We start from the raw sequence: 16,950 nt of genomic DNA on the forward strand, positions 1-16,950 counted from the left end.
GGAGAGACCCATCCTCCCGCCCCCTCCTTGAGGCCTCCCTGCCAGGGCGGTGGCCAGAGGACAGGAGGACTCGGCCAACGAGGCCCCCTCAGTAATGCACTTTCAGGTGCCGAGACCAGCCCCACCTAGAGTCCCCATGGCTGGGGGCTCCAGGCCGCTCCTGGGGCCTCTGAGTGTCTGCAAGGGCCTGGTGTCGAGCGCACTCAGAGCCCACCCAGGTATGGGGGAGCCGAGCTGGGCCCCTCCAGCCCGCAGTGGCCTCTGGTCTCCAGAGATGGACGCTCTTTCTTCAAGGTCATGGGGAGGCAAGGGCCCACCCCCCTGGCCGCTCTAGTGGTTTTGTTTGAATGGTCACTGGGGATCCATCTCAGGGTCACATGACCACTGAGCCACGTCGCCAGCACAATTTTGTCTTTTATTTAGAGACAGGGTCTCCCTGAATTGCTTAGCACCTTGCTTTTGCTGAGGCTGGCTGTGAACTCGGGATCGCCGCTGGGTGACAGGCGTGCGTCACCGCAGCCAGCTCGCTCCAGGTTTTGGAGGGGGTTCTGGGGCTCCCATCTTGTGCCAGATCTTGGCTGCCCAGCTGGGCCAGCCTCTCCCCTATGCCCCAGCGGAGTCCACTGGAGGCTTCAGCTCCTCCCAGGGCCTGCTGCGCTAACCCTTCAGGGCGCAGCAGGGCTACCTCATTCTCCGAGTGACCCTCCCCTCTCTTCCTAGGGACAGGGCTTTGGCAGGGGTGAGACTCTGAGCACTTAGGCTGCGACGCTCAGGGTCACGGTTCTCCTTCTCTCCTCTGGACCGACGCAGGTGGGGTCCCTGCCAGAGCCTGGGACCCACGCCCAGGACCTGCCTGCCCACGTCCCAGCTCCGGCAGGAGGCCCCAGTGTGGCCGGAGGACCCAGGCACTCCTTACCAAGTGGCAGGGTCGTACTCGGCCCAGACACGCACGTATTCATCCAGGTGGTGGGGGCCTAGGATGGAGGAGTCTCGGGTGAGGTACTCAAAGTTGTCCATGATGACGGCGACGAAGAGGTTCAGCATCTGTGGGGCCCCAGGGGGAGACGGGAGTAGGAGGGAGAGAGCTGGGGTGGCTGGCGGACGCACCCACTGAACTCCCGCAGAGGCCCGGGGACAGAGAGCGGCAGTGGACCGCGAGGAGACACTCGCTGACCCAAGGAGGACAGCGAGGGTGAGCTCCGGTGAGCTTGGGTGCAGACGGGGAGGGAGAAGGGCAGATGGACGGTGGGGGGGCTGGGAAATGGGTCACACCAAGGGGACCACCGCTGGGGAGGACCCCAGATCCTCCCCCATCTGGGTCTCCAATGGAGGGGATCCTGGCCTTCCCCAGGGAATGGCAGCAATGTCTGGTGACACTCTTGGCTGTCACCCTATTGCGGGGAGGGACAGGGCTATCAGTTGGATCTGGAATGATCTCCAAAGGCTCTACCTAGTGTTTGGCAGTGTTCGGAGGTGGGGCTGGGGAGGTGACTAGGTCACCTGGGCTGGGACCTCATCAACACTGACCCACTGACAGGGTCATAACCGAAGGTGCTGGAGGTGGTGGAAACAGGAAGTGGGGGCACGCCCGGGGAAGGTCTACTGGGTCTTTGGCTCTTTCTCCATCTCCCTCCGCTTCCTGGCTGCATGATGTCCTGCCTCCCCCACTGGGATTATGCTGTGCCCGACTCTCCTTGGGCTGACATGGTCATCTAGTGTCGGGGGCACCCAGAGGGTGCAAGTTGGGGTGCCCCCAAGCTCAGCGGGATCCACACTGGGAAACTTGGGTTCACTGAGCCCCAGGCTGGCTGGGAGCAGCCCTGAAGGAGCAGATTGGTCTCATCCTAGAGAAATCTGGTCCTGAGCCAGAGAGGAGTCCAGGCCCGCCCGGCCTCCCCTCCCGCAGACTCACCAGAAAGGAGCAGAGGAAGATGAAGGACACGAAGTAAAAATAAGCGAACTCGTTGCCGCAGTCGGCTGTCAGGATGCCAGAGTTCTTGTCACATGGCTTCCCACTGAGGCAGGAGAGCATGATGTTGTGCCAGGCTTCCCCGGTGGCACTCCTGAGGACAGGGAGGGGCATCAGGGGCCTGGGCACCCGGCTCTGGCTGGAGGCCAAGGCCTCTCGGGAAGGGGCGCGTGTGGGTCAGACACTGGGCTCTGGAGCTGGGTGGGCTGATCTGAGCCCCAGGTCCACTGCCTCCCCTCCCTAGGACATCGGGTGGACATTCTCCTCCTTGGCTGAGCTTTAAAGCCCACGGGGACTTTTGAAAATGCTGGTGCTGGGTGAGGAGCTGGTCAGGGGCAGAGGGCTCGCTCACACACAAGGCGCTGGGCTCCACCCCCAGGATGGGGCAAGCTGAGGCCCACGCTCCACCCGACAGGCCGGACCCGGCCGGACTGGGCCCAGGGACATCTGCATAACCTAAAAGCTCTCCTCCCTCCAGGTGACTCTCCCCGAGAGTCTTTTCTCCCTGGGTCACTGTGCTCCGGGTGAGCTGGCCCCTCACTGTCCTCAAACGTGCCAGCCATGTCCCAGCCACGATCCCTGTGTCAGCTGTCCCCTCTGCCTGGCCACCCTTCCTGACATCCACATGGCTCCCTCCTCACCTTTGTCCCTCTAACGTCACACCTCCAGACAGGTGTGACCAACAGGCCCTCCATCCCCTTCTTTTTATTGTTAGATGAACCTATTTTTTTTATTGCGGCAAAATTCTTAAATAGACCATTTTAACCACTTCGAAACACACGACTCAGTGGCACCAACTGCTGTCACACCGCCCACCCCAGAACTTTCTCACCCTCCCCAATTCTGCTCCCTGTAAGTAGTAACTCCCTGCTGTCTGCCCCCAGCCCCGCACCCCCTGTTCCACTTTCCAGCTCTGAATTCACCTATTCTAGGCACCTCCCACAAGGGGCATCAGACACTATTTCTTTCTGTGTCCCCTTTCCGCCTCCTTTTTTTCTTTGTGTGTGTGTGGTATTCCTCCTCCACCACTGAGCTACTCACATTCCCAGCCCTTTTTGATTTTATTTTGACGCGGGGTCTCACTAAGTTGCCCAGCTGGCCTCGAACTTATGATCCTCCTACCTCAGCCTCCCGAATAACTGGGCTTACCACACCCAAATCCCCATGCCCTCCTGATCTAAAATTTTATCTCCATCTAGGATCTCCTATAATTGTTTCACCAATTATGTGTCTTCCTCATGGGAAAATTAACTTCCAAAGGATAGAAAGTGTTTTCCCTCTCCCTCTACCGTATCCCGGGGTGTGGCAGTGCCTGGAACACAGTAGCTGCTCAATAAACCTCCGCTCGGGGAATGCAGGACGTGCATCCAGGCTTCACCAAAGAATCAACCTCAACAGCCCTAAGCCTCAGTTTCCTCAAGTGTCGGATGGGGAGTTCAAGCGTCCCCACCTCAGGAGGCAGTCAGGGGGATTCAATCGAGTTGAAGCCTGAAGAAGGCCTTCAGCAACTGCCCTGCCACGGACCCTTGCGCCCTGCACGCCCGTACCAAACCTCCCCAGAAAGGGAGGAGGAGAGTGGGACATTTAAGAGATTAGCACACGTTCCCCACCGGAAGGGATGGACGTGGGCACACACACCGGAAGAGAAGAATGAAGGCCTCCCCACCCGTGGAAGGGAGAAGCCACGCCCCCTCTCACCGGAAGAGAAGCATGAGCGCCTGGAAGAAGGTCCGGAAGTTGTTGTGCTCAGTGATTTGGAACTCGTCCTCATCACTGTCCTCGTCCTCCATGTCGATGCCGATGTTGCCAAACACCTGCGGAATGGGAGGGTGACCACCAGGGCCAGCCTGCCGCCCCGCAGCCCGTGGCTTCAGGGAAGCCAGCTCCATCTCTTTGCCACCCGATTAGGGCTCCACTGGGCCGCTCCTGCCTGGGGGCGGCTGCCCCTCTGGGTGGCCCGACACCTTAGAGTGCGCGCTCACCTGCATCCCGATGATGGCGTAGATGAAGAAGAGCATGGCAATCAGCAGGCACACATAGGGCAGGGCCTGCGGGAGGGAAGGCAGTGAGGGGTGCTGGGCCCCTCGGCCCACCATTTCCTTCCCTTGTCCCAGCGCGACCCCCACTGGTCGGGGGGGCCACATGCTGCGCGAGTCCCGCCAGCGCTGGTCACTGGGGCTCTGTGATGAGGCCTTCAGAGCTCTGAAGACACCCCAGGGGCAGGAAGTTAGATAGGAGCCCCGAAGATGGCATCCCAGGATGGCTCCTGCACAGAGTCACGTCCAGTTTGATTCCTCTGGAGCACAGGAGTCCGCTCTTCTGAACCCTGGGCCAGGGGCAGGGGCAGGGGCTCACCTTGAAGGACTGCACGAAGGTCCAGAGAAGAATGCGGATGGTGTAACCCTGACGGAGGAGTTTGATGAGCCCGGCAGCTCGGAAGAGGCGGAGAAAACTCAGGTTGATGAAGTTATTCTGGGGAGATGGAGGGAGAGGGGTGACCATCCACCCACCCCAGGAGCTCAGAGCTGTCACCACTCACAGAGGCCCCTACATGAAGCCAACCAACAGGAAAAAAAGCAAGCCAGACCCCAAATAAGGAGGGAAAGGAGAGAAAGCACTATTAATGCAATGGTGCAGAGGGAAAACTGGAAAAAAGGAAGGAAGTCAGGGGCAGAGGGTGGGAAGAAGGAAAGGCATCAACTCAAAAGCATCCGCCCTCCCTGCCAGCCCCACCCGCAGTGGGGAAAAGGAAAGAAAAGGGGGAAGGAGGAGAAGGGAACGGGGTGGGAAAGAAATAACAAAAGATCAAGGAAAAGAAAATATATCCGAATCATCCAATCAGGAAAAAAATCGAGATGCTTTTTATTTCTCCCAACAACCAAATGCACTGAGACGATAGGACACTAGCGGGTCAAGTTGCGGAACCCATCACACGTGTACGATGCACAAACACCGGGGCGGGGACGGGGTGGGGGTCGCCAGCACGCTCAGGCCTGGAGGACATGTGCGGGTTCCGAGGGCATGTTACACTCCGAGCCAGAAATGCATCTGTCACGGGACTCACCGGGCACCCTGCCCTGCCCTGCCCTGCCCTGCTGAGCTGCCCACCCGCTCCTGCCCGCCCTGACCTCACCCCACGGCCAAGAGGAGCAGCGGCTGGAGCCAATGGGGAGAAGCAGAAGAGCATCTTTCCTTACCCCCTTGGCGAGCGGGAATGGGGAGGACGGGAGGGAGCTGGGGCTGTTCGGCTGCAGGGTGAGTCCTCGCTGCCCGCTGAGTCGGAGAAGATGCATTTGGGGCCCTTTTCCCCCCTCTCAGGGATGGCTTCTCAGCTTCTGGGGCTGGGTGGAGTGTCACGGGACCAGGCCTGCGGGAAGCAGGAACGACTCAGCTCCCATGGGGCGGGTGAGCTCCGAATTAACCCCCAGCCCACCAAGGGGCAGGTGCGGGGGGCCGGGTGGTGGGGCCGTCCCTGCCCCCAGGACCTCCCTGGGTGGACTCTGATTTGCTCAAAAAAGCTTGTCTGCTCACCGGCCTCTGTGTCCTCCCACCCAAGCTAAAAGTGGAGCAGGAGGCTGGCAGGAATGGTGGTCACAACTCCTGGGTGTTTACATGACTGTCCTGAGGCTTCAGGGGACCCTGGCTGGGGGGCTAGAAATCACAAGTGGACCTGTTTGGCCAGTGAAGCTAATTTGTTGGGCCTGAGTAGCATCTTGTTATTTGATTATGGAAACTAGTTGACATCGTTTAAAAATAGGATTTGGTCACTGTCTGCTTTGGGGCAGGCCTGGGCCCCTATGGCCCTGGAGGCTGGCCACATGCCCTGCAGCTTTCCCAGGCCCCTCGTTCTAGCAGTGATGCTGGCTTTCCTGGCTCATGGCCTCTGAGTGATCCCTGCCTCGGGCAGACGTGGAAACCTCCCGTCGCTGGCTAGGACTTGGGGGGTGGGAGGCGGGGGGTAGTGGGTCTCCTGCTAAGGGGACCCCACCTGGAGTCTGGCCTAAGGGATTTGTGGGAGCAGCGATTCAGGCCCCATAGCAAGGCCTAGCACTGCTGAGCCCTCACCCCGCGAATGGCGCAGGGCGACCCATAAGGGGAGCCCAGGTATCGCAGCAACCCTCCCGGTTTCAAGCGTGTGCCAATTTGGGCAATGATTACATGGACATTGTCCTTGGTGCTTCTGGGGCACAGGTTGTGGGGGACTCCCCGCTATGGGGCCTGTGTCTGTCAGTAGCTCTGGCCTGGGAGTGGAATTTCCGAGGTTGGCAAGAGGCCTCTCGGTTGGCTGGTGAGTCAGGTGTTCTATGGGATGCAGCAGCTGGCCCTTAGGCCTGGTGGCCAAAGGGGCTGGGCCCTACCTGACCGCACTGGGCCTGTCAGTGAGAACACCCAAGTTCTCACCAGAGCCCCAGCCCAGCTTGGTTCCGAGATCACCCTCCGTGCCCCTGACCTGACCCCAGCCCTGCCTGGCCACCCAGCTCCACCTGGGGACAGGGCCAACAGCCCAGGTGTCCCCAGCCCCCTCCCGTACACCCCCAGAGTGCAAGCCATCCCTTCCATGGGGCGGATCATAACATGTGGACTCGGGAGCATGCAGAGGCAGGCAGCCCTGGAAGCAGCCTCGGGGCTCAGGATGGAGCCTGCCACCAGGCGGAAGCAGCGGGATCTGGCAGGGAGACGTGCAGACAGCATGCTGCCCCTGGGGAGCCTAGGGAGGAGACACGAGGGAGGTGGGGTAGGGACCGGAGGGGTCTGGTGGGGCGAGGGTCCCGGCAGCCCTCATCCACCCGTCTCTTCCTGCACCACGTCCTGAGTGCCCCCGGAGCCTCCAGAGCCCCCTCCTAGCTTCCCCAGACCCTGCCCTGCCACTGGCCACAGGCCCTGGGGGCATGGAGTCCTTCCCTTTGTGGTCCTCTCTCCAGTGACGGCTCAGAGCCTGGTGTCCCTCGAGCATGCAGAAGGACATGGGAACCACCTGCCCAAGGGATGCACAGAAATTCTGCCCTCTGCAGACCCCTCCTCCTGCCCGACCTCAGCCCAAAGCTCCAGACGCCCCGCTGCCTGCCTCCCGGGTCCTGCGGGGACCTCAAACTCACCACGCCCACTCCTCCTCCTCCCAGGGCCAGCTCCCTCCTGCCCAGTCCAGCCCCATGCTCTGAGCCAGTCCCTCCAGTTCCCTGCTGCCTCCACTGCCACCTGTCACCTCTTGCTGGGACCTGGTGCCCACCTCCAGCTCAGCCTCATCTCATTGTAGCCAGGCGCTCCCATCTCAACCATTTCAAATCACATCACCGCTTCAATCTTTCCAGGCCTTTCCTGGTGCTTAAGATTCCACAGCAGCGTCCCCTGGCAGGGCCCCTCCCTCCCCAGCTCTCCGCTAGCTTTCCTCTGCCGCTTTGCTCCAGCCACACTCCCTCACCTGCAGCCCGGACCCCTGCTTTCTCCCCTGCCCCAGGGCCTTTTCACCCACCGTCCTGGGGCCTGGAATGCCTTTTTCTCCCCTCTCTACCTTGTTCATGCTGCTCAGCCTTCAGCTTGCAGAGAAGCTACGATTTCAAGTGGAGGTCAAGGGTTACTGGACCAATACCTGCCACCCCCACCTCACGCAGGCAAGGGGCAGAGACGGTGGCTGGCTCTGCCCACCTTGCAGTTGGTGATCATTCCCTGTTCGGTGGAGGAGTGCGCTGTCCGCAGGGAGGGATCCAGTGCAAAATGCCACCAGTGGGGCCCTTCAGGGGCTCCTTGGTGATGATGGGCAGAAGGGCAGAGGTGGGAGGGGAAGGCGCGGAGTCAGAGGGAGAGATGAAGGAGGTGTGTGCTGGGTGGGGGGCGGCCCTTCAGGGTGGGTGGAAGTAATATAGGAGAGGGACTGAGTGTGTGTGCGTGCATGTGTGTGTGTGTGCGTGCAAGAGGTAAAGCCATAGAGAGAGACGAGAGGAAAAGTGTGAATTAGAGGCCATACCTGCGCCAGGTGTGCGCTGGCTGAGCACTTACTGGGTGTGGGTGCAGCGTGCACACCTGCCTATCAGGGCTGCAGGGAGAGCCTCAGCGGGCCACCAGACCCGAGTCTGTCCACTCTGGGTTCCCCTGTCCCTAAATTTTTGCTTGCATGCCTCCTCGCCCTGAGGTCTCCCTGCTGGCCTGAGAGCATCTCTATTGATGGAGGCCAGGACAGTGGGCTTGCAAGGGGTTGAGGCTGGAGGCCAGAGGGGAGAGAGTGGAAGAGAGGTGGTCAGTGGGTTTGGGCTTCCCAAGCTGAACCGGGTGGCAGTGTGGGGAGGTGGCTGGGCGTGGTGGGCCTGGGGGGCTGCGTGTGGGTGATGCTGGCGGGCCGGCCCTTGGGTCCAGGATGGAACACTGGGCCAGGCACAGTCCTTTTTCTGCAAATGATGAAAACCCACCCGAATGGAAACCCTCCATCCAGAACCTGCGAGGAACACCCAGAGCGGGAGGGGAGGGCGGGTGGGGTGGGGAGACGGACAGACGGGAGCGGGAGGGAGGGGAGACAGGCACCCCCAGGAAGCCAGGGCAGGCCATGCGTGCGGATGCGAGATGCTTCACAGTTAATGTAAGGCATTTAGACTTCAGAAAGAAGTAACACCAACCGGATTCTAGATGCGGATGTTGAAGATGGAGGGGGGCGGGCGGGCGGTTGGGGGCGGAGTTCAGCGTTTTTTTAGGTTGATTTGTAACCAGTGCCAAAAAACCAATGGGTTTCGGTTCCGGGCGGGGAGTGGGGGTGGTGGTGGCGGTGGGTTGGGAGATAAGTCATTGGTGTATGAACACACAGACCACGTCATGGATGAACAAATGAATTTCATAGTGCATTTTGATTGGATGAGTTTTTCAGACGGCGTTGTGCCAATATACAGTTTAAACAGCAGGCATGGAAAGAGACAAGACAAGAAACAGTCATTATCCACCGCGCAGCGCCAACCCGTCCCCAGGCCGCTTGGCACCCTCCCCCCACCTGCCCTCCCGGGGCCTGGCTCCCCCCGCCGCAGCGTGGCTGGGCTCTGGCCTCAGACCTGGTGCCTTACCTGGGAGGCAGAGGGGGGCCCTGAGACCTAACAGCTGGGACCTGGTCATGCCCAAGGGCCCAGACACCCCCTGAAGCCTTCCCCTCAGGATATGACCATGCAGGGCTGGCTACCACACTGCCCAGGTACCCACGGCAACAATAGCAATAACAATAATAATAACCACCGTTAGGGAGACTTCCTGGAGACTCTGTGCCAAGCATTTCACGTGGAGCGTCCTCATCTGTAAAAACGCTGCCGCTCCCCCTAGAACACCCGATCTCTGGGAGCAGGTGTCCGCATGCTGCTGTGTTTTGCTTTGCACACCCCCCGCCCCGTTCCCCCTGCAGCATCATTACCATGCCTGGCACACAGTAGGCACTCAATGTGTGCATGAATGGGAGTCATATAAGGAACTGATGGGATCAGTTGCACCAGTTCTGCCCACTCTACAGGAGACAGGTGACACAGCTGCCCGCACGCCAGTGGCTGGTACGGAGGGCTGCTTGGCTACTGCGATGTCCTAGTATCTAGGCTCCTATGCCTTCGGGCCAGACAGGACACACAGCTGGGCGTCCGGCCCTGCAGATGTCTCACTGGCAAATGGAAGTTTCAACCAACTTCCTCCACTTGTCCTGGGGAGCTGAGCAGCCCTTCCCAGCCTCCTCACCCAAAGGGACATGGGCTTCAGGCTGTCCTGCGCTCGGTGGGATGGTGAGCTGTTACGACTGCCAGGCAGGGCCCTGGGTCAGACAGTGAGGGTGAAGATCAGGGCCAGACCCTGCCAAGGAAGAGCGACCTGGGGGTCCTGGTGGGGAAGCCTGCAGGTGGGGGAGACTCCTCTACAGAAAACCTTCAGGGCTGGGGAGGGAGTTCCTGGCTCTGCTGCAGCTGAGGGCACAGAAGTGGCCGTGATGCCCCACGTGCTGGTGGGGACACATCAGCAAGCCCCCTTATCTGTGGCAGCCTCCTGGAAGGAGGGTGGGGGATGGGCCCCAGGATCTCCTTCCTGGGTGACAGGCGGGGACGCCCTGGGGCTGCCAAGGTGCTCCCCAGAGTCACCAGGGCCGGGCTGAGGGACCAGGGCGGGTCTCTTCACTTCCCCGGGGTTGCCTAGGCCAGTAGGCGGTGCCTGGGGGGGGGGTCAGGAGGGACGGTGGGCTGGCCCCTGCTGCTCTGTGGCTTTGGTCTTGGAAGTGGCCCCTCCGCACTTCAGTGCCTGGGCAGGTAACAGCTCCCAGGTGGCCGGCGGCTGGTGGCCCGAGTCCCTTCCCTTCCTCTCTGTCCTTTTCCGGGAAAGGACATCCCCTTGGGGGATTCTCTGGTGCAGGAGCCCGTCCACGGAGACGCTTGGCACAGCAGGTCCTCGGCGGTTAGCATTATTTTTACTGTTATTAGGGCGCCGTCCATCCCACCCGGCCCCACCTCCACACTCTTCTCCCTTCTGCTCCCCCTTGAGGATCTCTTCCCCACCATCTCCCGAGGGTCCCCAAGCCTGGGTTCGCTGGCAAATGGCCAAGGAGAGGGCCTGGGCAGGACCTCTGGGGTCTGGGAACGAAGGAAGGGCTGTGGGCCTGGGACCAAGGACCTGCTGCCTCTCCTTCGGGGGCAGAGGAGGGTGGGTGTCCTGGGGACTCTCCTGGGGTCCTGGGAGTGTCATCCCTGCCTTGGCCTGAGGACCAGGGTACCCTCCTGCTTGTGAGCCGCAGAGGGTCTGCGCAGACAAGTGACAGCAGGGGTCTCTCTGGCCCCACTGGGTGTCTGGATGGGCTAGCCTGGGGGCCTTTCGGGGCCTCCGCGGCCCTTGACACACCTATCCGCATTGTTTGTTCACACTCGACGGCCGAGAGGCAGGGAAGCCCACCCTGTAGCGCAGCCCCGCGTCTGGGCTTTGGATGCCCTCATCTCCCTCACTGTCCTCCTAAGGGCTGCCCTGTCCCCAGGGGCCCCGGTTCTCCTTGAGGTCCTGGCCAAGCACTGGCCGCAGCCAACTATGGTGCCAGAATCTGTAGCGTCAGTACCCGCCCCCCCCCCGCCATGCCACCCCCCAGTCCAGCCCCGAGACCCCAGAAAGAAGCCGGCAGGAGACTTACCCCAAACTCGGTCACGAGGATATCTGTAATGCTGCCTAGAACAGTCACAAAGTCGAAGATGTTCCAGGCATCGCAGAAATAATTCTAGAACAGGGACCCACAAGACAGAGATGCCAACAAGGGCTCCAGGCCCCCGTCCCCAGCTGGCAGGGGCAGGACAGCTGGTGCCCGGGGACAGTCACACCCACTCAAAGGCCCTGCTGCCAATCTAGGGCTGCTGGAGGGCTTCTGCTGAGTCCCCTCCCGGGGCCTCCAGGCCTGGCCTTCCTCTGCTGGGGAGGGGCTGCCCTCTGGGGCTGAGGCCTGTCTCCAACACTTCGGAGGCCCTCCAAGCCCTGCCTGCTCTATAGAGGATGTCACTGCTCCTCACAAGGCCCCCAGAGGGAAAGAGCATCACCCATTTTCACTCAGAGGAGGTCAGCAGCCGAGGGTGGCCCTGCTCTGCACCCAAGTGAGTCTAGGTTAGGACCCTGCTGTGCTTACAGCACACCCACTAAGGGAGGGAAGGTTCTCGGTTCAAATCCCAGCTCTACTACTGGAGCTGTGTGGCTATGGGCAAGTGGCTTGATCTCTCTGTGCTTCCATTTCCTGATCTGGAGAAGGAGGACAGAGGTCACTGGGCACTGGAGGAAGGGCCTTGAGGCCTTCCAGGCACACACAGGTCTACACTTCCTGGCCCCTGGTTAGATGGGGCTGTGTGGCTGAGGTAGCGTAGTCACTCCTGCCTGTGACCAGCAACATCCAGATAGCAGCTATTCCATAAGCCTGGGTCGTGAGTAAACAGAAGGCAAAAATTCCCTGTGTCGAGTGTGGGGGGAAAAAAACCCAAACCACCTTTGTTGATTAAAGCCACTGAGAGGTAGGGTTTTTTTGTTACTGCAGCTTAACTTGATCTATACTGACTGATACATCTCTGGGCTGGCAGCTGGCTCAACTCAGACACCCTGGGACAGCTGTGTTGTTAAAATTTTGAAATACCCCACACCATCTGATAAAAAACCCCAGCCCTGAGCCCCCTGCTCCCCTTAACTTGGCACTGAAATGAGGACGCTTGGTCTTTTTGGAGAGGGGCCTTCCTCCAATTTCCTCCTCCAGCACCCTGCTGGGATCTAAGAATCTGGGTCAAACAGACGCCTCCCACCTCCAGGCTCTGCGGGACCCGCGGCAAACGTGGGCCTTGTCAGTGTCCCCCCTGATGCAGGCCAGGACCTGGGCCTCACTCTCAGTGGCCAGCGGAGGGCCTGACCCCAGGCAGCCCTGCAGCCTAGAAGGGTCCACATTTCAGAACTACGCTTCCCTGGGAGTTGCAGCATCGGGCCTCGGGGTTCTGGGGGGCAGGGGGTAACAACTGTCGCTACTGAGTATTCAGCAGGCGACATGGTTTGAAAACTGCCTGAGAGGAATGCAGGCACTTCTGGTGTGTGGCAGGGGTTGCTGGGACCCACCCACATTCCCACGCATTTCAGAGGAGATGGGGCAAGTTCAGGGCAGTCTGGCCGTAGACCCCTCTCTGTGGCCCCTGGAAGCAGCTTTGACTGTGACCACAGCCAGAGAGGATGCAGCTCCCTCCTCGGCGCCCTGCCCTCTGCTGCCACCTGGAGGCCCCCAGTGGAACTGATCCCCAGTGGCCTGCACTTCCCTGGCAGGGGCAGCTGCCCTCCTGGCCCTCCCCACTGCCCCTCCCCTCCTGTCCTTGGCGAGGTGACTTTGCAGACACATCCTTGCACTCAGTCCTGTGGCAAGCTCTGCTCCTGAGGAATCCCAGGTGAAGCCAGCCCCCCAGGTGTTTGGGGACCCGCCTTGAGCCCCCAGGGTACAGGGCCCCCCCTCCGTTGCTTGACTCCAACGGGGGAAAGTTGGGGCTTTGTCTAAAATGGGAAGGGGAGCTCTGGGCAGGATTGGCAAGGGCGAGGGACAGGGGGCCTTGGCCCCACAGGAGAGCCGCTTGGTCAGTGGAGGCCAGCTCCTCTTGGCCTTGGGACCCGGTGCAAGACCTCTTCATTGTCAAGAGCTGGACACCAGGACACCAGAGGACTTGGTTGGGGCCACACAGCTGGCAGGGGGTGGGGCAGTGATCTTCCTGTGATGCACCCCGGGCCACACAGCCCATAGGTGGCACCAGAATTCTGGGACGCCCCCTCCACCAGGCTGGTGCTAATCCCTGTGCTTGACAGTCCTGGTGTGACTCAGATCCCCAGGGTACTCATTGAACATCCACACACCGGAGTCCCAGCTACTCAGGAGGCTGAGGCGGGAGGATCACAAGTTGAAGGCCTGCCTCAGCGATTTAGTTCAACCCCTAGCACCAAAATAAACAAATAACCCCTCCCCCATATTTAGTTGGGCATGGTGGCTCACACCTAGAACCCCAGAGACTCAGGAGGCTGAGGCAGGAGGATCACAAGTTTGAGGTCAGCTTCAACAACTTCGTGAGGCCCTGACTCACGAAAAACAGAAACAAAGCTTTGCTCTACCTCTGAGGGTGTGGCTCAGGGGTAAGGAGAGTCTGCCTGGGCTCAAATCTCAACACTGTAAAGACCACACCACACCGCACCACACCACACAGCGCAGCACCACACACACCACACACACCACACAGCACAGCACATATTGTTGGGCAGAACTTCTGGAGGTGGCCCTAGACCATCATTCCTTTTTTGGGGGGGGATTGAACCCAGGGCCTTGGCCTGGGAGGCGAGCACCCTACCAGCTGAGCTGTGTCCCCAGCCCCTGTCATTCAGTTTTAGAGACCTCCCCAAGTGCTGCTGATGGGAGACAAAGCCATTCTCTGGGGGACAAAGGCCAGTGGTGGCCTTTCTGACAGCCCTTCCCAGCACCTACTGGTGGTCCTCTGCACAGGAGCCCTGTGGGGGAGGGGCTGGGCGCAGCTCCCTTGGGTAGGAGGGGGGGGATGACTCCGGCTCCTGAGCGGCTGGCTGAGACCAGGGGCTGTAGGCCCGGGACAGCTGACGTCCTGGTTCAAGGTTCAGCTTGGCCTCTCACTGGGGACCTTCGAGAGGCCACCCTAATCTACAGTTTGGATCTGAATGTGCTCCAAGGCCTCTGTGTTGAAGCTTGCTCTCCAGCTGTGGCTCTACTGGAGTGGGGAAACCCTCAGGAGGAAGTTAGGTTCTTGGGGACGTGCCCTTGAAAAGGATACCGGGACCCTGGCCCTTCCTCTTCCTTTCTCCTTGGCTTCCCAGCTACCTTGTGGGGACCACCTTGCTCTACCGTGCCCTTCCATGAGCCTCCCTGTAGGCTCAAAGCCAAGCAGGCCCAGCAACCACAGAGACCTTTGAAACTGTGAGCCAGAGTGACCTTTTTCTCCTTATAAGTAAACAACCTCAGGTGTTCTGTCACAGTAATGGAAAACTGACCAGCACATCTACCTTCAAGATGAAAGAAAACACTCGAGTTGAGTTAGCGGCTGGAGAAAAATAAAGAAGTGATTTTCTCCCACCTAATTTCACAGACAGACACCTCCCCCTCCCCCCATCCTCAGCTCTCCTTGAGGCTGAGGGTCCTGGGCTGAGACTACATGCAGTAGAGGAGACGAAATCAAGTTAGCGGGTCATGGAACGCATTTAAAAGAAAAAGAAAAATGGAGTCGAGGAGAATCGACAGCTTCAGAGCACAAGGCAGGCGGGGAGGTTGGACACTGACTTCCGAGGCCTGGCTGAGGCTGTGTCTGGGTGCTGGCTCCACAGTTAGGTGGACTCTCCCAGTGGATTGTGGGTAAAACTGTTTGAATCCCACAGACTTGGCCTCCCTGATCTGTTTCCTTGTCTCTGAAATGGATGACAATTACTTTCCCTCCTTGGGATCCTTTGGAGGAAAAACTGAATCCTTATGTCCCTGGCCCAGCATGTCACCATGGTCTCACTGGTGTCCCTTGAATATCTGGGGAGGGGCTGAAGTCACGGGAGCTGTGCAGCCGCCACCTGGGTGGGGCCTGGGGACCAGGTGGGGAGACCCTCAGCCCCGCCCAGAGCGAGCCCGAGCACAGGGCAGAGCCCAGGCCACTCACCAGAATCCCAAAGGCCATGACCTTGAGCAGGCACTCCAGGGAGAAGAGTGAGGTGAAGACGATGTTGAACACCTGCAGGGCGTTCTCGTAGGCCACCGAGGCGCCGTAGAACTGGGGGGAGGGGGGATGTCAGCAGCAGCGTGCGGCCCTCGTCCTCCCAGGAGTAAGGGCTGTGAGGAGCACGGAGGGTCCAGACCCACCGCCCGGAGTCTTTGCACGCTCAAAGTCAAAACTGTCTTGAGACGGTCTCAGCCTCTGTGTCCTGGGCCTCCTGGCCGCGCAGGACAGTGTCCACCGCCCCCCCCCCCCCCGTAGCACCTCTTGCTCTTGTTCTTTTCCTTGTGCAGCACTGGACTGAGCCCCGGGTGCTTCTCCACCCGCGACCGCCCCAGCCCTTTTCATATTTTTTTGAGACAGAGTCTTGCTTAGTTGCTGAGGGTCTTCGAAGTAGCCCAGGCTGGCCTTGAACTTGCGATCCTCCTGCCTCAGCCTCCCCAGTGGCTGGGGTTACAGCTGTGCCCCACCCCACCCAACTTGCGTTTTGCTTTTTATTTATTTTTTTAAAAATTTTTAATCCCTTTATTTTATTTATTCATTTTTATGTGGTGTTGAGGATGGAACCCAGGGCCTCACACATATGAGGCAAGTGCTCTACCGCTGAGCCCCAGCCCCAGCCCCTTGTACCACTGGGTTTCATCCTCAGCACCACATAAAAATAAATGAAATAAAGATCCATTGAAAACTAAAAAAAAAAAAATTTAAATTAAAAAAAAACACATTTATAATTTTTAACTGACACATAATGATTGTACATTTTTATGGAGCACAGTGTGATATTTCTACACGTGTATACAACGTGCAATGATCATAAAGGTAATTGGCGTCTCCATCAGAACCTTAGCATTTCTAGAACTCTCTCACTCTCTCTCTCTCTCTGAGCAGGGTCTTGCAGTCTGGGGGCCAGTCTAGTGCTCCTGGACTCTGCGAGCCTCCTGCCTCAGGCGCCTGTGTAGCTGGGACTATGGGGGTGGACCTCACTCAGCTTAGATATCTCTCTCTCTCTCTTTCTCTCTCTCTGTGGTGCTGGGATTCAACCCAGGGCCTTTGCATGCAAGGCAAGCACCCTACCAACTGAGCTACAGCCCCAGCCCCTCAGCCTTTTCTTTTTTAAAAGCTTAATATCCATTAAGGTTTAAGTAAATCTTAAGTGAAAAAGTGCAACTGTCTTCATTCTTTTATTTTTTTTTTAAATTATTTTTGGTGCCAGGGATTGAACTCAGGGGCCTCGACCACTGAGCCCCTTCCCCAGCCCTATTTTGTATTTTATTTAGAGACAGGGTCTCTCTGAGTTGCTTAGTGCCTCGCCATTGCTGAGGCTGGCTTTGAACTCGGGATCCTCCTGCCTCAGCCTCCAGAGCCGCTGGGATTTCAGGCGCGCACCAGGGGCCCGGCAGAAGTTTGATTTTTAAGGAATACCTCCTGAAGAGTTCAAGGGCACAGTCCTGGTCTCCTGTTTACAGTAATTAAACAAAACCCCAAACAGCTGCAGCGTGAGAGGCACGTCACCCAGAGAGTGTGCAGACGGCTGGCCACTGGGTGGGGGTGGCCTCTTGTTGGGGGGGGTGTCCCGATGATGGGCAGGGCGGCAAACTTGGTGAATGTACCAAACGCCACCAATGGTGACTGAATGGTCAGGTTACATTGTGGCAACTGAACGTTAATTTTTTTTTCCTTTGATGCCGCTGGGGTGGAGCCCAGGGCCTGGCACCAGCGCCCCGCCCAGCTCCCCGAGGCCCTGCACCTGGTTCACAGCCTTCATCCAGTGGGTGCGTGGGTTGGGGG

General features: G+C 59.1%; 1 protein-coding gene and 1 long non-coding RNA gene across 4 annotated transcripts in view; one reads left to right on the plus strand and one right to left on the minus strand.

Annotated features, from left to right (window-relative positions):
* The window catches only part of LOC308631712, an 895,537-nt gene that overhangs the window by 402,029 nt on the left and 476,558 nt on the right, over nt 1–16,950 (plus strand). The gene's annotated exons all lie outside the window — the stretch shown is intronic.
* LOC308632038 (voltage-dependent P/Q-type calcium channel subunit alpha-1A-like) overlaps nt 1–16,950 on the minus strand; it is a gene marked incomplete at both ends in the record, with an annotated part of 99,785 nt that overhangs the window by 4,033 nt on the left and 78,802 nt on the right. Inside the window, 7 exon segments of the mRNA XM_081263693.1 lie at nt 917–1,044; nt 1,913–2,063; nt 3,668–3,783; nt 3,952–4,017; nt 4,325–4,441; nt 11,082–11,165; nt 15,109–15,219. Coding sequence (XP_081119819.1) covers nt 917–1,044; nt 1,913–2,063; nt 3,668–3,783; nt 3,952–4,017; nt 4,325–4,441; nt 11,082–11,165; nt 15,109–15,219 — 773 coding nt within the window.

This window comes from Spermophilus citellus, assembly GCF_964194105.1.
Source record: "Spermophilus citellus genome assembly, chromosome: 12".
Taxonomy (NCBI): Eukaryota; Metazoa; Chordata; class Mammalia; order Rodentia; family Sciuridae; genus Spermophilus; species Spermophilus citellus.